The sequence below is a fragment of the Alternaria arborescens genome (assembly GCF_004154835.1).
Source record: "Alternaria arborescens strain FERA 675 chromosome Unknown contig_4, whole genome shotgun sequence".
In the NCBI taxonomy this organism is placed as follows: Eukaryota; Fungi; Ascomycota; class Dothideomycetes; order Pleosporales; family Pleosporaceae; genus Alternaria; species Alternaria arborescens.
Window position 1 is genome coordinate 35267 of NW_021167859.1, and position 22723 is coordinate 57989.

The following is a 22723-nucleotide window of genomic DNA, read 5'->3' on the forward strand; positions in this document are numbered from 1 at the left end:
GGGATTATACGAACAAGCAGGTAACATAGTCACGCCCAGCGAGGGCGAAGACAGCCACGAGACCGCCACGAGAGCCAAGATGCGGGGATGGCACCCCATGGGGTCGGTTGCGCCTAATGTGCAACTTGATTGGTGTACAAACTACGCCACACCTAGACGGGATTAGCAGCCAACCGAAAACCAAGCTGATAATTGAAGGAAATTCCGGAGATCCGGACACGAATGACCCCTAAAGGAAGGGAACCTAGGTTCTTCCTCTGTCTGTCATGTCAATAAAAGAGTGACTGTCTAGGTCGACAGCGCTGTCATTAGCTTGCTAGGCCGTGTGGTAGGCTAACGGAGATGCCGTGGCCGTGAACGTGGAAGAAGCCATACTGGCGCGCAGCACCGCAAACCTGAGCGACGACTCTGTCGTAGATTTCTCTCTTGTTGCTAAAGGTCCAGGTACTGAGATCGATAGTGTGGAGTTCTGAGCTAGCGTCAGATGGAGACATGGCGATATGCTCGTCTGCTCATTCTGGAAGAACCGGATCTGGGCGGCTATACATCAAATGATAGAGACATTCACAGATGCTGTATCATGCAAGATCAAGGGTTTGGTGCCAGCTATCAGGCCACCCTGGTTCGTGGGGTTCGAGACTCGGAGATTCTGCCTTGGCCTGCACGCTTACATCCGAATCACGACTCGTCAAGGACTGTATCCAGCAGAACGGGAACGTATCACTCCCACCTTTCGGATTCAGTTCGACCGGAGATACTGCACGAGGCGGCGACGTCGGCTTTCGCGGTTTAGTTGCGACGAGGTACTGGAAGCCATGGTGGATAGCCACTATGCTTGTCTGTTGCACAAGGCTCGGCGCCGCCGCTTGCGCGCTTGGCTGGCTTACGATATTCATGTGAGATGAGATTAGCGCGCAAGGATCTATCTAGCGAGGCGATTTGAAGATAATCATCACTCAGACACAGCGAGATAATGTGCAGCAAACCAACCTTGGCTTCGTCCGCTTCGCTGTCCTACACCCTGCTGGCCTTGACGTGCTCTCCAGTCGGCAGCAGCAAAGTCTGATTGGACTTTACTTGAACGTTGTGCAGCCAGAACCAGAGGGAAAAACGATTACTAAACAAGAGGACTTGGATCGCACTGCCAAAGTCACGGAGAAACCCTCGTCGCAGCTCCGTGAAATCTTCGAGCTGACCCAAGTCAGAGCACATTCGTGACGAACAGCACTTTGTCCGACAAACCAAGATGTATTGTCTCTCAAGAGTCGCGTGGTCCTGATGCACGATGCCGATAAGGAATACATATGATAAAAGCAGCTACTGCTAGAAAGACTAGTCAGATATCTATTTGAGCGCTTGCCGTCTAAAGGCCATTGCCCGCAAATTCCATTCGACATTCCGTTCTAAATTCACCTTTGACATATCGATTTTCGGTAAATTAACAGTAAACTTATCCTTGACTTCATTCGGCATTATAAGCGCGAGCATACAAGTACTGTAGCTGTACCTTATGTCGTTCAGTATTGTGGAATTCAGCTTGTAGCGGAAGCCACAAACATTTGCATATATTGTGAGCCTATCTGAGCAGGTCAGGCTGTCACATCTCTCCATCGACGTGAATAGTAACCAGTGCGCCAAAGGTCCTAACAGACCCTCATCGCAATAGAGATATTCCGCCGAAATTCGATGTACATCGTGAGCATCAAGCGGAGGAGCTGTCGGGGGAAATCTAGTTATCATGCACATATGGCGAAACGAGAAGCTGACATCGTTTCCAATCCAGTCTAAAGATGACTGCGCAGCCGCGTCGCTCTTGTTCCCAACTGGAGATAGCAATACGTATGCTGAAGCACAACGCTTTGCCTGGAATGTCCAGGCTCGTGTGAACCATCGGGCGGAAAGTATAGAGGACAAAATCCTGACAGAGTTTTCCTTGAAGTCATCTTAAAGCGGCAAGATAACAACACCATCCGGCCAATTCTCAAAGCGTGGCTTCGCTGGGTGTTCCTGATCGCCGTAGTGCGAATGTAGCACCAGAGCGCTGAGCATGGTGTCGGGGATTTCTGTCGACAAGACGGCAACGGTCCATTTACTTTTCTTGTATATCTTGTCCATGACCTGCAGGTGTCTTTGCTTGTCCTCTGCGTTTTCCTGGTATATGCACTCCTGATCGATCCAGATGTAGGGAATTTTGCGTGCTCGCACGAAACACCATGCACGGTGGAATACCATAGTGGGGCAGTTGATCGACCTGGAGGGCGCATCTGGAGTGGCCTGATCCTTGATGCGATAGTCTGGTATATGCGTTGATGCATCTATCACTTGCGAATGGGTCCAGGTGTACGAGACAGATACGTACTCTTGACCAGGTGGAAGTTCACCCGGCAGGGTAAGGGCATATTGGGAACAATTCTTATCTGTCGGCCAGTCTGTAGAGAATTGATAAGGTGTGATGAACCGTAGGTTCAGAGGCGCATCGTCATCCACGACTTCCACCAGAGCTTTTTCCAGAATGTCGTTACGCTGGAAATCAGGTTCTCTCTACTCCCATGGATCTCGCGGAGCGTACGATGTGAATCTCGTTCCATTCTTCGGTCTCTTACGTCCACAGGCCCAGAGAGGCAACTCGTGAGGCCTCCAGTGTAGTAAGCTTGTGCTGTTCTGATTCGGAGATCGCTTTCTGGCGTATCGAGGTTACGAAGTGGGGAAAGTGTCAGTGGTTCTTCGGGGTTTGGCGACGACGGGGTTGGGAATGACACCCGTCAACCATCTTGTGTGGGTCAAGCTGGAGAGTGACGAAAGACGGAAAAGCTGGTTGACAGTAGAAGTTGTAGTTGACTGACACCAGGCTGCATTGTGGCTGGGGCTATGCTAATGTGACGTAGGGATGCGTGAATCCAATAGCTAATCGCAGATGTTTGTCTCGACCGATCATACTCCGCATTGAGGCGCAATCAGTGCGCGGGAACTTTTAAATTAGTGCATTAAGGTTGCAGCCTGCACCTACGGTTGCATGGTCGCTTTATAGGGCTGTCAGTGTTGTTAGTCCCTAGATGCAGTACAAGCTGCGTTCTCACAACTCTAGTTTCTAGAGATACGTGTTAGCCTAAAACACTCATTTGTCTTGCGCATAGCATGCGGCGCTGTTCGTTCAGAGAAGAGCTGCTCGTCAAGGTGATCCCGCTACTATGGCGGTATGGCTTTTGTTGTTACGTCTTGCGGAACTTTGCTGTGAACCGAGTGTGATGCCGTATTAATTGTTTCGTCCGAACGAGTAGATTAGAATACGAGGCTGGACCACGACCTGCGATCACCAAGACAACTCCACCTCCTTACGCTGCCCCACTGTGCACTGCGATTCTTAGCGTGGACGAGCGACTGAGAAAATCACTTAGGCAGAATCGTCCACCAACGACCTCACGTGAGGGCGCGACAACGTTGCAAGCGCTGTATGGCTTCGGCGCGTAAAGCCGTCGCAATTGGCCGGGAGGCATGTGCGGAAAGTCAGGATCTGCTGCAGGGTGATGCGGCCCCAGAAGCAATAACAAGCGAGAGAGGAAAACAAGAATTGGCGGGTAGAGTACACGCGGTCCGGCCTATCCAATGTGCAAAGCAAGGTTGTTCCTGCGAGGTCAAGATGATGTCCAAGTTCAGGCGTTGCGCCTCCCGCGGAGCGTTGCGGATGGCTTTTATCGACATGGCGATGGGCAACTGGAAAGACAATGGTATTGATGGAAACAAGTTTTGATCAGTAATAGAGACGTGTTTGCGGGATGCGCCGGGTATGTCACGTCGTGATGTTGGGCGGGTGCGGGAAGTGGTGTTGAGGGTTCAGCCTCCTATTATTGGGCCCCAGCCCCCATATTGCGATGAATAATTGCATCATGGCGTCGTAGTCAACCAGCGCACCGCTGTGTCAAATCTCACGCAAGCGTGCCCTGCTTTCCCTTTTCCTCTCTTACCTTTGACCGGATTCTCGGCATCCTGCAATTGCATTTCCTGATCTATCCCCTCCCCTCAGCATTGTCTTGTGTTGTGTTGCCCGCCCACACAACATTGATCTGCCTCGCACCCCCACAACTAGCGCCGGCAGCTTCGGTCTCAGGCCAGGAACTGCTGTTCCCCCAGACGACGACCACCCAAACACGCCAGATCCTCAACACCACCGCCACCACCTCGCTGCCAGAGCGCGCATTCTCGCGGCCAGTGTCGCATAACCGACTGCCTTTGCCATGCCGGCCGTACGCGACCACTACAATGCCATTGCGAACATGGCGCCCCGACAGCCTGCTTTAGACGTCCCAGCCATTGTCTTCGCTGCGCCCAAGACAGCACCCATGGCCAAGCGACAGAACGTCATATACACCCAGCAAGGCATAATACCCACCTACTACAACACTTCCGGCCCGGAGCCCGGCACCGTCGTCGGCATAGTCCTAGGCAGCGTGGCCGGCTTCCTCCTCATCTGCTGGCTCATCCAGTCGCTGATGAACACCAACAACAGGACAGGCACGACGACGGCCATGGCGGGAGAGGAAGAGATTGTAGTGAAAAGGCGACGAAATTCACATGGCGGACGCAGCTCGCGACGCCGGTCTGAAGTGCGCGAAATTAGCAGGAGCCCGAGACGGAATAGTGGGCGGTCGCAGATTATCGTCGAGGAGAGGAGGCAGGCAGCGCCAAGAGCGAGGAGCATCATCGTTGAGGGGCGGAGTCGTGTGCCGGGTGATGATGTCGTCGAGGTCATTGAAGAACACGAGGACTACCGCGAGAGGAGAGGCACCCGCGGAGGCCGGGGATACCGGTAAGTCATGCGACGCTACTACATGAGGAGACAGAGGTACTGACATATTCAGGTGAGCAGAGACTAGTCGGTAGCCCTCCCATTGCGCCTCATTCCCCCGATCAAACTCGTCGCAACACACCCACATTCTTACGTGCGACCTCTCTCAGCCGTCGCACCATGGATACCCCCAGAATACCCCCTTGCTTCTACCGTACTCTGTTTTCTTGCACTGCATCTACTTGTTTCTCTTCTTCTCTGTACCATAATATGGCGTTTCCCTAGCACTTGGCGTTCGAGGGGCGGCACTGAAAACGACGACACCCAGTATGAAAGCGGAGGATTTGCAATGGTGACGGACATGCACCGCATGATGCGTTTGATGTAAAACGAGATGAGCCTCCAACCTTGTAACGTATGGGAAAATGATTGTAGTAATGCTCACTTGCAGGTATATAGTAAATTTATGATCCATGAGATCAAAGTAGTGATAGTAAATCGGGCCCAGCATTGACTTGCCACATGGTCTTCCTCACATCTACCCAATGTGCGTTCGTACACCTTGTCTGTCGCCGCGCTTCTTCCATCCTGTTTGCAAACGTCTTGTTGCAAGATGTGTAGCTTGTGCACTCTCTCGGCTTGACGAGCGTCTCGTCCCGGTAGCGCGCGGAACTTGCGCTGATAATTCCGCGCTCTACAAGGCTGTTTGTCACACGGCTGCTGTACCATCCGAGCGCATTACACACGATTCGTACTCGCTCTGTCAACCACGAGTATGCAATTCGGCACTACGAACACCGCTCTGCTTACCAACATCCCAAGCATGACCACGATACTCGGATACATAGTGTCGATATCGTACTCTCTGTTTGGGATATCACCGACTGAGGCAGCATCACCGCATCAACCCTCCATAACAACACCCTCATGTTCTCACGCATCGCACAATCTTTCAAAAAAGAGACGGCACCTCCCACCAGCAAGATCCATCGCTCTACCAGAAACATGAGCAGCAAGCCTAGTACGACGACAATGTTCCGCGGCCTACCCGTCATCCCGGACGAAACCTACACCACAAACACTCCACGCAAAATCTCCAAATCTTTCCTCGCCGCCGAAGTAGAAGAAGGTGTCGGAATGCGCGTACGCCGCGGAATCGGCCTAGCCAGATTACCTCACCTGAGCCCTTTTATCATGCTAGATCACTTCAACAGTACTTTTGGAAACGACATGGATGCCAGTGCACCCGACCATCCCCATCGCGTAAACAATACCGTCTCTTTTACCCTTGCACTTGCCTTGCCTCTTTTTCTTTCTTTTCCCCAAAGCCAACAAACATCGTCGTGTTGTTACTGCTAACAATCCATCACTTCCCAGGGCCAAGAAACAATCTCCTACATCATTTCCGGCGGCGTCGACCACGAAGACTTCGCGGGTAACAGAGGCACGCTCGAGGCTGGAGACTTGCAATTCATGACTGCGGGGAGGGGCATCATGCACAGCGAAATACCCATCCACAACGGAAACGGAGAACCCAATGTTGGAATGCAGTTGTGGGTTGATTTGCCTAAAGAATTAAAGTACTGCGAGCCGAGGTATCGAGATCTCAAGGCCAAGGAGATTCCTGAAGCGGTGGAAGATGGCGGGAGGTAAGTTTCTCTTCGCAACATTCTGTCGAGAAGGAAGGAGAGAGAGAGACGTGCAATACTGACGAGGTGCCCGTTTTTCCCCCGTCTCTACAGAGTCCATGTAAAAGTTATAAGTGGCCTAGCATTCGGTGTCGAAAGCAAAAAGGAACTCTCCTACACACCAGTTTGGTACCTGCACTTCACCGTGCAACCAGGCGGTTCCCTGCACCAGTCCTTACCGCGGACTTGGAACGCCTTTGCCTATGTTCTCGAGGGCGCTATCCAAGTCTCCAACGGCAGCGACGCCGAAGCTCCGTCGCGATCAATCGGACAGTTCCACATGGCCGTCTTTGAACAAGAGGGGGACAGCGTATCCATTAGCGTCAGCGCGGATGCAAAAGAGGCTGCAAACTTCATCCTGGTTGCGGGGCTGCCACTGGACCAGCCAATTGTTCAGTACGGCCCGTTTGTGGTTACGAGTAGGGAGGAGGTGCAGCAGGCGGTGAGTGATTTCCGGAGGGGCGAGAATGGGTTTGAGAGGGCGGTGGGTTGGGTGAGCGAGAATAGTAAGTCGAGGAGGAATTCGGTCGTGGTGTGAAGGATGTTTGGTTCTTGGTGTTGTGGAAGAAGTAGTGGCCGTATATATATTGGTATTGGTTCAGGAAATGGCCCGAGAGTCTGTGGGCAGAAGTGTCATTTTTTCGTATGTGGTAGAGCCCTACGTGGTGGGGGTGATTGAACAGATTATGCTGGTTTCAATTGTCCGAGTATCTCACTCGTAGTTGTAACTATGAGTCTTGGACGCATGAAAAGCTTGTTTTGACTGAAGTGATACCCCAACTGGCAAACTTCTCGAAAAAACATACAGTGAAATTCGTGCTGTTATACCCTCAAGGTATCTTCTCACAAGTCGCCACACTCAGTTTCAATGGACAATCTTCGACCCCGAGCCCGCCTCGTTCCCTATTCCACCGTCCTACATGACCTAGAAATCAGCCTCAACAAAAGCCCGCAACGCCATTAACCCCCTTCCCATCAGTAAAACTTCACCGCCGGCGACGCAACAAACCTTCCTCCAATCCCCGGATCTACCAACATGTCAGCACACCACTCAACCACAGTCTCACAAATGTGAAAAAAACATACCAGTACCATTCATCCCACACCCATCAACAAAACACGCACTCGCCGTGTGAATATACCGAATCCTACCCCCCTCCACCCGAAACATATGACTATCCGGCGCACCCTCAGTATTCCTTGTCCGATCCAACCCCGTAAACCCCATAAAGACATCCACAACACCCATCACCTCATCAACAACATACTTTCGGTTCGTCATGGGGACATGTGCCGGCACCTGATCGCACGTGTTTGCCGACAGGTTTTTGTAACCCGTATACGCACCGCCTTCGAGACGGGTGCAAGGTACACCCCAGGGGACTGCCACGGTAATGTCGTTGCAGCGGTCTGCATATGCTTCCCCCGCCGCTTTGACCACCTTGTATGTGTCGCGTGCGGCTTCCGGGATAGGAAGCCAGGATTCTTGGCTGTTCCAGTATAGGTAGCCCGTTGCGTTGAAGGCCCAGTCGCCTTGGTCGGTGACGATGCTGTCGATGAGGTTCACGTTGCCTTCGATATCTAGGGTCATCTGGGTGTGAATGACGTATGGATGTGTGGGGTTGGTGATGATGAGCTCCGTCATGGTCTTGCATTGCGTTGTGTCGAGGATGGAGCGGTGGAAGTCAATGGTCAGTCCGAGAGCTGGTACGCCGCCGAGGATCGAGGCCGTCTGGTTGTTCTCAAAGTACTCCATTGAGTAGGCGAGGTTCTCGAATCGGTCGTGCTGGCCTGTTGCCATTAGGTCGACGTACGAGTCTGCTGTACTTTGAAGATGTTCGCGTGTGCACTCAAAGGCCATCGCAGAGGGGGCCATGGTCGCAAGAGCGAGAATTAGGAAGGCCATGTTGGTTGGAATGATTGCACTGCCGACTACAAGTTAGGAGTAAACCGTGGCCAGGGTTCTCTCGCTCCTTTAAGCCTCCTGAGGTCCAGGATTTTCATAGGATATTCATCCGGGTCTGCGAAAGAGGTTTCTGCGTTCCTGGACACCTTGGACGAATGGTAGCATTTGGAGTGCTGCTGGTAATCTGATAACATCAAGTCTACCTCTTAACCATATTGACAATGACTGTGGGGCATCGCGGCATTAAACACCCATCTCCCGATTCCACGCAACCCCACACGGCCGTTATTGACGTACTCTGCGATGTCGTACAAACAATCAAAGCTCTTGCTGTCTGACGTACGGTAAATGCCCGCAGTTCCTCAATTGGCAGGCGATCCACGATGCCTCACAGACGTTGATGCAATGATCTTCATCCCAGTCGTCTAGGTAATCCCACATTGTGTTCATAGAATGAGCCTGCATGTGATCAATATTCCTTGTGTTTAGACTGCCTCGTGACCAGGAGAGACGTACTATGTCTTGTGGTGACGGTTTCCGCAGTACATCGTCGTCGCTGACCTCTTCGGCGCCGCCTTCGTCGCTGACCTCCTGGGGATGCGATAGCTTCGAAAGCTGTTGCTGATCTTGCCGCAATAGAGCGAACGCGTAGTAAACGCTATAAATCAGTAAGGAGGAGAGTGAGAGTACCAGCAGGATATGCGCAACTCGGAGTATCGCCTTCATCGCGGGCCACTGTCGATTAGCGATGTTGGCGCTGTTGGACTAATGCGTTTTGTGCCAGGTGGAATGGCTGGTGGGGTGCGCTAATGCGCCACAGTAGCGCGTTTTTCATGTTCAGCCCAGGGTAGGTCGTCCACTCGGGTAGCCGCTTTGTTCAAACAATCCGCATCTTGATTTTGGGGCATTTAGAAAAGCTTTGCTCATGCTGTTCCTTAGGTACTGATTCTAAGAGCGCGCGACGTGATTGTTGCCACCCAACAAGCTCGTATTCTTGAGTCGTCTCGGGCTTGAGACGCAGGATTATCCATATTTCGGAATCTGTCAGCTCTTCTAAGCACGAGCAAAGTATATCACCAGAGAGTGCCTTGTTAGATTGGATCCGAAGCTGTAGAGGACTAGGCCGAATGACCTCCGAGATCTCATCTGATGGCTCACGTGAGCTGCAGACTTGCCAAAAGTCATCATCCCACACGGCGTGGAAGCCATGTGTTCCCCAACGGGGATCAATTTCGACATTGAACTCTTCGTGCGTCCGTAAGACCCCTAGGCAGCGAACATCGCAGACTAAAGAGTTCCCTTGAGATATCTGTATACCCATAGGAGGTTTGCGTCCTCCATAACTAAAATCTACCAGGCGTGGATCCGGAACCCACGATGGCATTTGCAACCGATGCGGATCGTTCCGGGTTTCTGGAGCACAAACGAACACCCATATCCATTCGCCATTGTCCAGCATAGTCTCGGCAAATTGCTGAAAGACTTGTTCAACCGTCAACGAGTAATCAATGCGGATTTTGAGTTTGGCCATGCTTGCCAATGCATAATACATGTCTTTGGGTTCAGAGCACTCTGATGAGTGAAAGTCGTTCAACAACGAATCCCATGATTTTTTTTTCTTGATGGCGTGGTTTTGGGAGTTGCACAATTCTGAGAGCCCGTTTGTTCGGGTTCTGAAGGGGGAAGCCCTCGCGGCAGTTCTAGCAAGATCCGGTGATGTTTCCTTAACCCCATACCCAACTAGCCAGATTGCCTGAACAAGGTCCTCGATCCATTTTCCGGGAAATGTTGAGATATCCAGAAAGTGCTGGCCCCAGTACCAGTGATGTGTATTCGAAAGAGACAGTTCCTGAAGTATCCATCGGCGCTTCCAGTACCGCCTAGAGAAGAATCTCATTGCCATATTGGTCCTATCTACAGCGGTTTGCTCAAGGGAGTGGTCGGATCCAAAAGACTCTTTCAACCAGTCGACATGCGCGTCATGGTCACTGACATGACCATCGCCGAACTCCCTATGCTGGTATGCTACCTCGCAGCCAGAACAGAGCAAGGTATCCTTGCCAAGGAGAGGAAGAACGAAGCAGTTTTGATGTATCGAATTTGGTTCCTTCCACGGCTCTACCTGTTCCGTGCGCTGCTTGATACGGTCGAATAAACCTAGCATAGCTAGATCTTCCTTCTCATCAGTACCATTTCCAAGCCAGACAAGGACCTTCTCGGCTCCAGCGTAAATATCTGCCATCATAGCGACCTGGACAGACCTCTCAGCATTCTTTTCCTGATCGATGCAAACAGCGTCGATCCAGATACGTATATCTTTATCACGGACTCTTATTCTTCTTAATCCCTCGGATAGATTCCTAGTAATCGACTGCTGAATACCGTCAATGAAGATCTCCCAATTCTGTGAATAGTCGCCGTCTTCGTCCATGGCCCAGCTGTAAGATAGAGCATCGTATGAGGCTTTTTTAAGCTCTGTTGCCTCGATCGTACATTCGATGGGGTCTGTATACTGTGCGGCAGGATAAAGCGTTAAGATCCGGATGGATCGAGCACTTGGTAATGGTTCGTACTTGTAGACCATGCTGACGAAGATTCAATCTCTCAGAATCTAGATGGTCTCAAAGATGGTGTATTCTTGTCTTGTGAGACCGCCCAAGATATGAGTGGGACTATGTGAGGCTTATGGTTTTCTAGGACTGTGAGGTGGTAGAGAGAACGTATGGCGAAATCACGTCCTGAGCCAACTTATGAACGTGGAAGATGCTATAGATATAGGTATCGTGCTGGTAAGGGTGTTTCAGTACTGGTTGACTACCACGTAGACAGGTCCGGTGAACACCGTCATAAGGCTTTCAGCCTCAGCTGAAAATAGCTGACTGCCACTTAGACAGTTCTGGCAGATACCTTCATAAGACTTTCAGCCTCAGCTGAGAACCTGCACCTGGATACTCTTGAACCCAGGCGAGCCAATCATCCAATGATTACCCGTAGTTAGGAAGGTTAGTTATGTCGGTGAACACTCCTGGAGTGTTCCCTATAATACCAGAATCATATCGATGTCGACGTAATCTGTCGAAGTTTGAGACTCGGTCATTGCATAGATATGTTCTCGTTAGACAGCACTCGTTCACGAGTAACGACCTTTCCCAATGTCGATACATAGCTTTCCTCCGCCTCCACTCATAGTCATGAGCTCGGAAACCGCAGCCGTCTAGCGCATTATTGCTTTTAGCTGCTAGGTCTCCTAAGATTACCCTGCGTTTAAACCTCTAGGCTTCTGCTTCTCATTTTCTTATTGCTTCTTATTGATCCCTAACGTATTCTCCAAGCCAGTGATGCACCTAAGAAAGTAACGCACTTTTATAAGAACACTACTGAAACTACTACTGCAGCTGTTTATCGCGCATGGAAACGAGCACAGCCCACTTGTTGCAGTCGTTCCTTCCTCCACCACTCTGGTCTCTTTATCATCACGTAAACAGCGAACACGTGGCTAACTCGTCGCACGTCCAGCCCCCGAACATGCCTCCGCAAAACGTCGCAATTGCGATCGCACCATGATTTTCGACTTTGCTATACACGCGTCTCATTATACACGCGTTGAAAACTCCATCCGACTCTGGGCTATCGCCTGATACCCACCCACGACTAGAACCACCATGTTTGTCTATTGAGAAATATGATCATGTTCAAACGGCTCGAAATGACGGCTTACTCGTTACGATTTGTCTCTGAACGAGCTAGTGATGACTATCTAGTCTGCAAAATTCAGTTACTCGCACTCCGAGTGGGCGGAAACTGCTCTGCATAGACGATGGACTCCAGGCGGATGTGCCCAATTTCCGCGACTATCAACGCAGGACTCTGTGCAGCGTGTGGAGACAGAGCATGATACCCTGTAGCCTTCGCGACTGACCTTTGTTAGACTCTCCTTTGTCTACATCTTCTACAGCACCTTGGTCGTATATTACCTACAGTCATTCGCTGCTTCAAAACCGTGACTACAGTATCTGAAATCCATCGCTCAAACCACGGCACCCCTATAAACCAGACGGCATTCTCCACCCATCTCTCCCTGTAACGTCCCATCAGCCTCGGGCTTCCGTCGCTTTCATCCAGTCCGACAATGAGTGATTATAGCTCGGATGACGACGACCGCCGAGTGGGCTCGTGGCGGAAAACAAAGGGCCGTAGAACGAAGCGACAAAGCAATTTCCTTGAGACCGTTTTGGATTCATCAATCGCGAGCAGCATGGAAAAGTCGCTATTCAAGGCCATTCGAATGTGGATCGACAGCAACACGGGCCTAGACTTGAAGTTTCTGGTCTGGACCATTGCTTTATGCATTCCCACTCACAAATATGGCAGTGCAACATGCAAACGGCTGAGCTCGAATCTCACAAATTCTGTCGAGCTCGATTATCAGGATGCGCTTGTCACTGACCTTTTGATATGGATCAGCAAGCAGCCTTCCAATCAGCTGTTTGCCTGGCTTCCTAGTTTTGAACACCTGGAATGGAAAGATTTGTCAAACGAGACAAAAACAGCCGATACTGACGAGAGTAATAGCTACCAGCTCATCGCTTCTGTAGGCTACACTCCTTTCTTCCATGGAGGTGTACCCTTTTTACTATACAAACCGGACGCCAGGCACTATGAAGAAAAGCTTAAGTTACGTCGTATGTGGGGGAGTAGAAAGCCCATTGAAGCCTTGCTACGAGATGTTCGCGAAACCGCTAACGCCCAGATGACGTTGTTAAAGATCATACGCGTCTCAGCTAGATACAATGTGAATGACACTTCTAGGAAGCGTAGACTGGAGACGATCGATATGGATCTGCGGAAGAAATAGGAGCTTTTGACGGATCTTCAGGTGTTCTTTGCTGAGGGAACAGAGGATTACTATTGGCAAAACGGAACACCATATCGGAGAGGCTACATGTTTTATGGGCCAGCCGGTACTGGTAAGACAAGTTTGTCTACGGCGATTGCGAGCCACTACAATCTCCCACTTTGTGTCATCGATTTAGCTGGCATGGACGACACGATCCTGCAAAACAAAGTCAAAAACTTGCCATCCCGTTGTGTCATCTTGTTTGAAGACATTGATGCCGCAGGTGTTGTACGTGAGCGCACAATGGTGCCGAATACTGACGCTAGTGACGAAGGAGATGAAACGATCTCGGAATCGGAATCTTCTGACACTTGGGACACGAAGCCTGGTAAGGACAAAGCGAAGAAGACTGATTCAAAGAAGATGAATCCGTCGCTTTCTCAATCCTCAAGGACAGAGGTCACTCTAAGTGGTCTTCTTAATACGTTAGATGGACCTGGATCACGGGAAGGTCATATCGTCATCTTGACAACGAACGCTCCTGATTCTTTGGATGAAGCCTTATATCGCCCTGGTCGTATAGATACCCAAGTGTATCTTGGCTTCGCAGATCAGGTCACTGCTGGTATAACCTTCACACACATATTTGGCAGCGACAAACAAGTCAAAGAGTCGCAGAAGGCTTTCAGAAATTTAGGCCGAGAATTCGGGCGATTGTTACCATCTGGCTTCTTTACTCCTGCAGAGATTCAAAAGTTCTGTGTGAACAGGCGTGGTCAGCCACAAAAGGCAGTCGACAAGTTTCCTGGATACATCGACGAGAAGCGAACAGGAAAGACCAAGTTCCAATATGAAATCCATCGACGTGCACCGAAACCCACGTTCCATAAGGAAGAGGCAATGCATGACGATGACAGCAGCGATGAAGTTGAATATACCCCGACGGATTTCGAGGAGTCTTTTGAAGGTGCACACACTAACTTCCCAGAATTGTCTTGCATATCATCAACAGAGACTTCTGTGAAGGGACCTGCGAAAGAGCAGCTGTTTGTCACGCATGGATATGAGCATGATGATGACGCTTTGGCGTACGGTGACTACTACCCGCGCAGACGAGGGGTATGGGAAGATCGTTTGGCTGACGATATTGTTGATATATGTCAAGGACTTAGAGATATGCTCGCCTTTACATCGGTAGAGCCATTTCGGCACGAGAGCACATTTTATAAGGAACGCAGGTTACAGAGCTTCGTAGTTCCTGTACTGAGCATGGGGAAAGGCCAGGATATGTCCCTGTCCGGTACTTACTGCGAGACGGATAGTATTGAGCCTTGGGTACTCTACAAGCCTAGCATTCGACCATGGAGGTTGTCGCGCGAGCACCACAATCTACGACCAAATGATATCGAAGAGATGTACTTGTCGAATCTCGACTCTTGTACGGCCGTACGGCCGTCGCTTCCTCGAACCCGCCCAGGTGCAACATCTCTCGATGAGTCCCGGTCAACTTTGCCGTCTCCGACAGAACCCACAGAAGCATCTTCATACTACGCGCCTTTGTCCGTTGGCGAACAGATTGAGAAGACTTTTCAGCACCACCGCGGGCCCAGTCACCCAGACGTCGCTGGCCGCCGCAATGTCTATCCTTATCACGGGCCTTTACCACGCCCCGCTAAGGAAGATTCTTGGATAGATGAGGCATCGCCCAAGTCTGCTACAGTTTTGCTTCGCAATGTAGACCCGCAGCCACTGGGAGATTTCGAGCAGCTCAGGCTGGCAGAAGGCAACCTTCATGCTGTCGACTAGGGCCTAACAGTGGCGTCTTCAGCAGTGGCGGGGCAAGGCCACGTCGCGACTTACCGACAGGGTCGCAAGCTTGGTCTTACTACCCGACGCTATACTGCCCAACTGAAGTCTCAAGTCACTGCATACCTGCAAAACGGTAGAATGAATATGGGAAACAACTCAAGATAATACATGATTGATTACAAGAGTAGCAAGAAGTAAAAAGGGACTTCCAAAGAGATCGATTTCTCGAATGCGAACTTCTCAAAATGTGTTATGAGGCTTAGCCGGATGATTACTCTAACTTACTATGCATCGGAGTGAAAATCTGCCGATGTAGCTGCGCTCTTCAATATGCAACTGTATCACGAGGTCCCTTCATGTTCTGTTGAGGAGCTTTTTGATGTATGATACCGTAACGATTGCGCAATGCGGCCTTATTTCGCAACCCAGAGACCCAGGGGCTGAATCTTGCCATGTCCACCTTGTTTCAGATTGAGTAGGAAAAGTCATCGGGTACATCTGGCGCTTTGGACCGTGCTGCATCCTGATACCGAAATGGATGGGGGATATCCCCGAGGATTACATCGGCCGGGGTATGCGCAGCGGCCGCTCGCGTTCCATGTAGTAGTTGTAGAATGTTTGATTGAACGCGCCCAGGTACTCTTTATCGAGCTTTCTTCGAAATCTTGTTCCCGGCGTGTGATATTGCGTGACCTATTGTACAGTCAACTATCACGAGCGCGATGCTTGGACTGGAGCGTCAACGAGGTTCAGACCGCACTATTCCTGCATCGGTACCATTTTTTGCACTGTACATGACCCGTGTTCACTAGGGACACGTGTATGCAAGTCATTCTTTAGGGGTTGCTGGCGAAGCGATCTGTGAACTGCCGTATTCATGTATCCAGTTCCTCAGGCCACATGACATTCGACTCAGTGAATAACCAGCTTTTTTGGCCTAAGCATTACCGTCATGAACACAACCACATGTCTGTATTAGAGACTAGCTTCAAAGACTAGACTCCGATTTGTAGAAGTTCATTAAGACCAGGAATAATTGTCTTGATCGGTTGAACAAATGCGCACATGTGGCAGAATAATAGAACGGGTACGGAGTCCGCACCCCAGCAAAGCAACGTTCAGAACCTTGATAAAGAATTTAACAGCTTGAGGTCTCCGTATGTGGCTTTCTCCGAGATTTAGCTTTAACATTTTGCTTCTTGGAATCTTCCGGAACATTCCGCGCATAATCTCTCCAGGTATGCTCTCGTTTCTGGGCTCTTCGAGACATATGAGGGGCAGGTATCCGGGTCCACTGCACGTACGAATCGTACCATGGATATCTCGATATTAGTGCAACGTGATGTCAGGCGCAAAAAATCTATGCTAGTATCATCTTAGCAAGGTTCCAGCTGCTCGGAGAAGGAGTCGTCTTTTTCTGCACAGACTAGCCTCAAACGGTACCTAGCTTACCCCACCACAGGATTCAGACAACGACAGGAAGGACTTTCCTGCCGAGACCAATGAAAGGCTGCCGTTCCTTAACATCCCTAGTTGCTTCGGACCTTCTTCGCCGTTTCCAAACACCACCTGGACCCTGAGCTCTTGCGATTCTAGATTCCGTTCATGCGCAATTGTTCGAGAGCCGACATCAGTAACTTCCATCCAGCGTGTACCTGACTCACGCCAGCATACCTCAACTTCAACATCTGCATCCAAAGCCACAGGTGTGCAGCCTCTTCCATTGCCTATCAAAAGTCCCGGCTACCCCTCTTATCTTTCGTCAACCCAACGCCGGCGGTGCCGCACAGGATACAACTATGGGCCTCCTCGATCTTCCACCAGAGATTATCGACTTGATCATTGATCGCACCGCACCTACTGGCCTCGAGAGCTTTGTGCTCTCATGCAAGACCATATATGGGCGGGCTGCAAACCAAATCCGACAACACAATGCGTTACGGAGGACCTGGAGCCATACAACTAACATGAGCCGGACTCGTCGCGGCGACACATTGTCAATCTTACACGACATCGCTCGCGATCCTATCATTGCTGAGTATATTGAAACTCTCTCCCTCTGGGATCGTCGTGCGGATGATGAGATGCCGGACCATATCGATGCGCCCAGTTTCCGCGACGACGAGCAAGCAATGCAAAATATCAAAGATTTGCTGCGACATGCCGAGCAATACGCCGATGCCGATGAGGACGATTGGTGGAGCCGCATCCTGGAAGAAGACCGCGCGGGTGACCAGCCGAATATGGACAAATTATATGCGACTGTCGCTTTGTTGAGTCTTCTGCCCAATTTAAAAACACTGCAACTGCCTGATAGGTGGCATGAGGTTCGGAAAGGCGAAAGTGCCGAGGCTCTGGTCCCCAATGTTCAGTCACTTGTTGCCATGTCCAATAGGAATGGAAACCGCGCAAGGCCCTTGGCTCGACTAGAAACCATCTTACCGTTCGTGGAGGAAGGCTACGATGTCAGAGTTGGCTTACAATGCATCGCACCGTTCATGGCACTGAAAAGCATCAGGAATATATATGCTGTTAGTTGTGTGGCTGTCGACGAGGATTGGGGAGGCGTGCCTTTCACTTGGATGAATCCACTTACCAAGTCCCCGCTGACCCGCGTTGAGTTCGCGTATTGCTGTATGGACGCTACCGGTCTCTCAGCCTTCCTAGAGAATACACCTGCTCTTGAGGTCTTCAAGTATTCCCACCAAACGAAATGGGACGGTCTTGAACACGATTGGAATGCTGGCGAGATGCTTGAGGCGCTGGCAAACTACAATGGTGATACCATTGTTGAGCTTGCCATCACAATCGATGAGCTGCATGGCGAGGTTGTGAATGGTCTTTCTTCTTTTCTGCGTTTCACGAAGCTGAAGAAGCTGGAGGTCGATGTTGAATGCTTCTGTGGTCCACCTCTAGAAAGCGGACAGCGACAGGGCCGCGATGCGCACATTCCGCAGGGTTCAAGGACGTGGAGACACATTGACATTCCGTGTATGGGCGACATGCTTCCGGACAGCATGGAGGAGTTGCAAGTCAACACGAACTTTCCACAACCATCTGAAGAATCCTTGAGGGCTCTGTTTAAGAACATTGTAGTGCGGCGCAAGGACAAGCTGCTCAACTTGCGCACGGCTATGATTCGACAATACGGGTCAATGAGTGCAGGTGCCATCGCTGCGAGTCACGATGTTGTATTCGAGGTGTTTGGATATGACGATGAGCATCCACTACCGCGATCCATGATGCCCTTGTGGAAGCGAGAGTTCAACAGTCGTGTCGGTGGAATTGTATTCGCAGACGGCTAGTGGATTTACGTACCGTCGATGAGATCGCAGATACCGTTATCGCGCTTTTTTAGCGCGGTATTGCTGTTCCAGAAAACTGGGGTTATTCGTGCGCAAAGTGTTTCCAGTGGACGATGAGGGTCTGGGAGCGGCTAGGTTCATGGGTAGTGACGAAGATACCAAGGGCCGTGACCTACAAACGCCGCATTGCGCTTCGTTGTACGTTTATCAACAAAGGATTGGAAGGATTGGAGGTGTGAGAACGAAGCCTCATTGTTCGCGGGCTCTGCGTTACCCCTCTATAGTCACCATGATGATGCGAGTCACGATTGCGTCATACCCGATGGGATCTTCGAACAAGCCACCTCAAGCCCTGGAAAGACGAAAGTACTTAGAAGAATAGCGAAATGGTAGACACTTCAAAACGTTACATAACAGGAAGTAACGCAGCTAACCTCAGCCTTGCTTGCTGCACCACTAAGACCCGTTACTCTCTTCGGCGCAAACGGATAGGTGCGCATGTCTGATCCGTCCCGTAACAATGAGTCTACTGGCAACAGCAGATTGACGAGCGCATCCTTCATGGTCTGAAGCCTTTCAACAAATGAGGTCAGAAAGTTAAGGCGATCTCATTTGTTCCAGCAGGCACGCAGCCTGCTCAATCAGATAGCTTCACCACTAAGACTTTCGATGCGAAAGAGGCGGATCTGTCTGAGCTAGCGGAAGGACTCGAATGTGGGATGCGGATGTGAGCGCATTGAGTGGTCCTGCATTGGAGGCGCAAGCCACAATGCAAGACGCGATAGCGGACACGGGCGTAAAGCGCTTCTACCCATCCGAGTCTGGGTTCCACCAAATACATCGCAAATCAAAGACCGTATGAGACATATCCATTCAGTCTCAAGCTTGAGAGCCCAACGCGTTTGGTTGTTATCTCAGTACTTTCGTCTATACCCATAAATGCGACATCATGGCCAATGGTTCGCCATCATCCACCCAGCCATCTAATCCGGCAAGATGAGCTTCATGGTGATTGGCTGCAGCGGCTTCCACAACCAAGATCACAAGAATATAGTGTGTTCCCGGAACCGACCCCTAAACTCTTTAAACGATGATATCACCCGTGTTGTTCGCGATCAAAACGTGGAAGCAAATAGTATGCACCTCAATGACTGCGGACTTCCTAGTGGCTGCTCTGCTGAAGTTCGAAAAGCGCAACGGCCAATACTTCAGCTTTGTTAGCGATACGATACCGCGTGTTAGAAATACGGGATTGCAGCGCAGGTACACCGGCAAACTGGCTGGCTTAGAAGTTCAGGGCTGTGATGCAATGCATGAGGTCTGGGTCGACCCGAGGAAGGCGCCGAATGAACATATTGAAAGGGCGTTACCAGTGAACCTTTGGTACTCGTTGAATGGTAGGCAGGGTAAAGGCAATATCATGAAACTGGAGAGCCAGACCACTGACAGTATGTTCGACGAGATTCTGGCTACATCATTTGAAGAATAATTCAAGCAGAGATTCGGGAGGAGCGTGAAGTTGTAGAAGCTGGAAGACTAGATAGCTCAAGAAACTGTTAAAAGTTTTCATGATAGTAACATGACACGAATACCTTGTAACTATTAGTCGGACTGCATCTACAACATCGATACCTTGGTGCTACTGCCACGTATGAGTTGGATTAGCGATGTGTTGTATGGTGCAAGTATCGTGGGTCTCATCCACATCTTAACCACGGTACCAATTTCCTCTGAGACATGAGCATCTTCTCAGCATATATAATGCCCTGCATCCTATCATCCTCTGTCTGTTTCCTCATCATCTACAAATCTTGTATCTTACAAGTCAGAACAGCTCAAGAATACGACTTATCGACCACTACCACAACACCAACACCAAACATCAAACCAAGCAAAAGCTTCTCTACCACACACATTAAAATGTACCCCAGAGCCTTGATCCTATCTCTTTTCATCTCTCTGGGCTTCGCCCTTCCTATCTTCCCCGTGGCCCGCCCCTACATCCCAAGCAGTCTTGGGGCTCTCGGCCCCATCGCCAGGGTCGTCACCGAAGCCGAGAATGAAGTTCTCACGGCCCCCATTCCCAAAACATGGATGCACACACACGGTTTCTCAAAGCCCGAGAAGCCCGAGGCAAAGAAGCGATCCACGGTTGGAGATTGCCCAGAGGGCGTTGCGTGTGCCGGTCTCATCAAGGATGTGATTCACAAGATGGATGAGGTTCTGGAGGAGGCCAAGGAGCAAATTGGCAAAGGACTTGATGAGGCCAAGAAGCAGATTGACGAGGAACTTGGCGATAATTATCAGCCAAAACTTGAGAGCAGGATGGTGGTAGACTGGGTGCCGTAGGTGCCCAAGTGTTAGACGGTTCTGCCTGATGTGAGAAGGCGAGTGCGCGGGGGATATAAAGGGTGGAAGCGAAATATCCTAGCCGATGGACTAATTCGGATGATCTGATTGATTGAAGGGAGTCTGGTGGTCGCAATACTCGCCTTACACACCTCACTTGTGTGGGCTTGTTCCAACTTGGTAGCGAGAGTTCGGTCGAGAGCTTGCCAGGGTTTATAAATGCTGTATCTCCCTATACGTAATCCATCTGAACCCTTCCAAATATGTATCCTCAAGCCTTTGCCTTCTCCGCATCTAACTTTTCCTTGATAGGCTGCAGCATGTTCGTCATGAAATTCTGATCTAGGTCCTGTCCCGAACCTTTACCAGCCGGCGGCTCTACACCCCACTCCGGTATAAGTCGCGTCCCTACCTGAGTGATCTCAAGTACACTTCCACACGGATACTCCTTCTTCTGTAGTAAGTCTAGTAGAGAACTCGCACATGCATCTGGCGTCAATGCCGTGTCGGTAGTCACGGAATATTGTTTGCGCTTTGCTTCATCCATCATCGGCGTATAGACGGCGCCAGGACAAAGTGTCGTAATCTTCACACCAGTGAGCGCTTCTGTCGCCCCCATCGACTTGACAAATCCGACCACAGCGTGTTTTGTTGCACAATAGAGTGGTGCTGCCATGTTGCCTGATATGCCGGCAACCGATGCCTGATTTCATGTTAGATATATTGTGATCGATCACACCCTGCTCTTTTGAGCAGACGTCGATATGCTGGCATTACTTACGATGATGCAAACACTGGCCCTCTTCCCCTTCCCTAAGCTTTTTCTGATAGCGAGCCTTGTCAACTTGATAGGATGATTCACATTGACCTCGACCTGCTTGTACCCTTCCTCTTCTGGATCTTGCCAGAAGTTGGAGAACGGCGGATCGAACAGTCCCGCGCAGATGGCGTACCCATCAGGAACGTCGTTCCATTCTTTTTCGCACACATCAAAGATCTTGTCGAAGTCTGCCCATCGCGTCACGTCAGACTGCACATAGAGTATGTTTGACTTGTTCGCGGCAAAGGTATCGAAGTCGGGTGTTGTTCTGAGATCTGCAACAAGAACGCGCGCGCCGAGATCATGCGCTTGCTTCGTCACACAGAGACCGATTCCTACAAATGTCAACTGCACATTCTCTATGCATCCATACTGGTACACATACCTGATGCGCCTCCTGTAATGAGGAGTATTTTGCTGTTCAGTGGCTGATCAACAGACGTCATCTTAGTTACACGCTTTCTGGTAGTAATGCGGTTCAGCAGGGAGGAACAGATTTCGAGGTTTACAGAGAGTTGACATGCGCAGTTGATCTAACGTTGCAGCTCATGTATTCGGAAGCCGGGTAAAAGCTTCCGGAGGCTTCACCGAGCAACGCCGTCCCTAGAGAAGAGGGGCTTCGGGTCACTGATCGCCGCATCACGGGCGCTACCGTTAGCTTGGTGACGGAAGGTCTTTCTGTTCGTGTGTTGTCTCCAAGCCAAGAATGTTCGCGGCCGATGATTGATTGCAGCATCTTTATCATCTGTGGAGGGGTGGAGAGGTGGGGAACCACTCGTATCGTTCCCAACATCGTTAAAGCTGCGCGTACAGTGTAAAAGCAAAACTGGCGACGTGGTGTACAGCGACAGGTCATTGAGAGATTGCTTGGCCAGTAGTCCATTCGAGAATAGCACGTTGAGCAGTATATGCAAGCGGGTGAGGAGGCGCCGATTGGGGTTTCTGCAGGAGTGATGCGTCATCGACCTGGCAATCCTCATCCTAGCCACACCAGCCACATTCACGACACCTACAAAAACAATAGCAACAATGTCGACGAAAGAGTTGGTTCGAGTCACTGTCCTTGCGAATCGTAACCCCAAGCTTTCGGAAACTGAATTTAACGATCACTGGGCAAATAAACATGGTCCTCTTATCACATCGTGGCTACAGCGTCACGGCATTGTCAAATACGTCCAAGTCAGCTTTCCTCTACCAATCCAGAATCTTGCCTGCGTGAAGCAATG

At 50.4% G+C, this 22723-nt stretch overlaps 11 protein-coding genes across 11 annotated transcripts; 5 read left to right on the forward strand and 6 right to left on the reverse strand.

Moving 5' to 3' along the window:
- Positions 1 to 308: 308 nt before the first annotated feature.
- AA0111_g2085 (hypothetical protein) lies at positions 309 to 494 on the reverse strand (the record flags this gene model as incomplete). Its single annotated transcript, XM_028647817.1, has 1 exon — positions 309 to 494. One exon carries the CDS (start codon positions 492 to 494, stop codon positions 309 to 311), a length of 186 nt encoding a protein of 61 aa, XP_028509880.1.
- A 1450-nt stretch (positions 495 to 1944) lies between these two features.
- Positions 1945 to 2232, reverse strand: AA0111_g2086 (hypothetical protein; the record flags this gene model as incomplete). The annotated part of the gene is made up of 1 exon (XM_028647818.1): positions 1945 to 2232. The coding sequence occupies one exon, from the start codon at positions 2230 to 2232 to the stop codon at positions 1945 to 1947; it is 288 nt and encodes a 95-aa protein (XP_028509881.1).
- A 2000-nt stretch (positions 2233 to 4232) lies between these two features.
- AA0111_g2087 (hypothetical protein) lies at positions 4233 to 4860 on the forward strand (the record flags this gene model as incomplete). Its single annotated transcript, XM_028647819.1, has 2 exons — positions 4233 to 4804; positions 4857 to 4860. The coding sequence occupies 2 exons, from the start codon at positions 4233 to 4235 to the stop codon at positions 4858 to 4860; spliced, it is 576 nt and encodes a 191-aa protein (XP_028509882.1).
- An 850-nt stretch (positions 4861 to 5710) lies between these two features.
- AA0111_g2088 (hypothetical protein) lies at positions 5711 to 7009 on the forward strand (the record flags this gene model as incomplete). The annotated part of the gene is made up of 3 exons (XM_028647820.1): positions 5711 to 6046; positions 6161 to 6432; positions 6526 to 7009. 3 exons carry the CDS (start codon positions 5711 to 5713, stop codon positions 7007 to 7009), a joined length of 1092 nt encoding a protein of 363 aa, XP_028509883.1.
- Positions 7010 to 7446: 437 nt separating this feature from the next.
- Positions 7447 to 8377, reverse strand: AA0111_g2089 (hypothetical protein; the record flags this gene model as incomplete). The annotated part of the gene is made up of 2 exons (XM_028647821.1): positions 7447 to 7499; positions 7660 to 8377. 2 exons carry the CDS (start codon positions 8375 to 8377, stop codon positions 7447 to 7449), a joined length of 771 nt encoding a protein of 256 aa, XP_028509884.1.
- Positions 8378 to 8695: 318 nt separating this feature from the next.
- AA0111_g2090 (hypothetical protein) lies at positions 8696 to 9103 on the reverse strand (the record flags this gene model as incomplete). The annotated part of the gene is made up of 2 exons (XM_028647823.1): positions 8696 to 8836; positions 8894 to 9103. The coding sequence occupies 2 exons, from the start codon at positions 9101 to 9103 to the stop codon at positions 8696 to 8698; spliced, it is 351 nt and encodes a 116-aa protein (XP_028510156.1).
- Positions 9104 to 9254: 151 nt separating this feature from the next.
- On the reverse strand, positions 9255 to 10961 carry AA0111_g2091 (hypothetical protein; the record flags this gene model as incomplete). Its single annotated transcript, XM_028647824.1, has 1 exon — positions 9255 to 10961. The coding sequence occupies one exon, from the start codon at positions 10959 to 10961 to the stop codon at positions 9255 to 9257; it is 1707 nt and encodes a 568-aa protein (XP_028510155.1).
- A 1545-nt stretch (positions 10962 to 12506) lies between these two features.
- On the forward strand, positions 12507 to 15020 carry AA0111_g2092 (hypothetical protein; the record flags this gene model as incomplete). Its single annotated transcript, XM_028647825.1, has 2 exons — positions 12507 to 13169; positions 13254 to 15020. The coding sequence occupies 2 exons, from the start codon at positions 12507 to 12509 to the stop codon at positions 15018 to 15020; spliced, it is 2430 nt and encodes an 809-aa protein (XP_028510154.1).
- A 1802-nt stretch (positions 15021 to 16822) lies between these two features.
- Positions 16823 to 18328, forward strand: AA0111_g2093 (hypothetical protein; the record flags this gene model as incomplete). The annotated part of the gene is made up of 1 exon (XM_028647826.1): positions 16823 to 18328. The coding sequence occupies one exon, from the start codon at positions 16823 to 16825 to the stop codon at positions 18326 to 18328; it is 1506 nt and encodes a 501-aa protein (XP_028510153.1).
- Positions 18329 to 20248: 1920 nt separating this feature from the next.
- Positions 20249 to 20677, forward strand: AA0111_g2094 (hypothetical protein; the record flags this gene model as incomplete). Its single annotated transcript, XM_028647827.1, has 1 exon — positions 20249 to 20677. One exon carries the CDS (start codon positions 20249 to 20251, stop codon positions 20675 to 20677), a length of 429 nt encoding a protein of 142 aa, XP_028510152.1.
- Positions 20678 to 20948: 271 nt separating this feature from the next.
- Positions 20949 to 21943, reverse strand: AA0111_g2095 (hypothetical protein; the record flags this gene model as incomplete). The annotated part of the gene is made up of 3 exons (XM_028647828.1): positions 20949 to 21380; positions 21459 to 21832; positions 21883 to 21943. The coding sequence occupies 3 exons, from the start codon at positions 21941 to 21943 to the stop codon at positions 20949 to 20951; spliced, it is 867 nt and encodes a 288-aa protein (XP_028510151.1).
- Between the last annotated feature and the right edge of the window lie 780 nt (positions 21944 to 22723).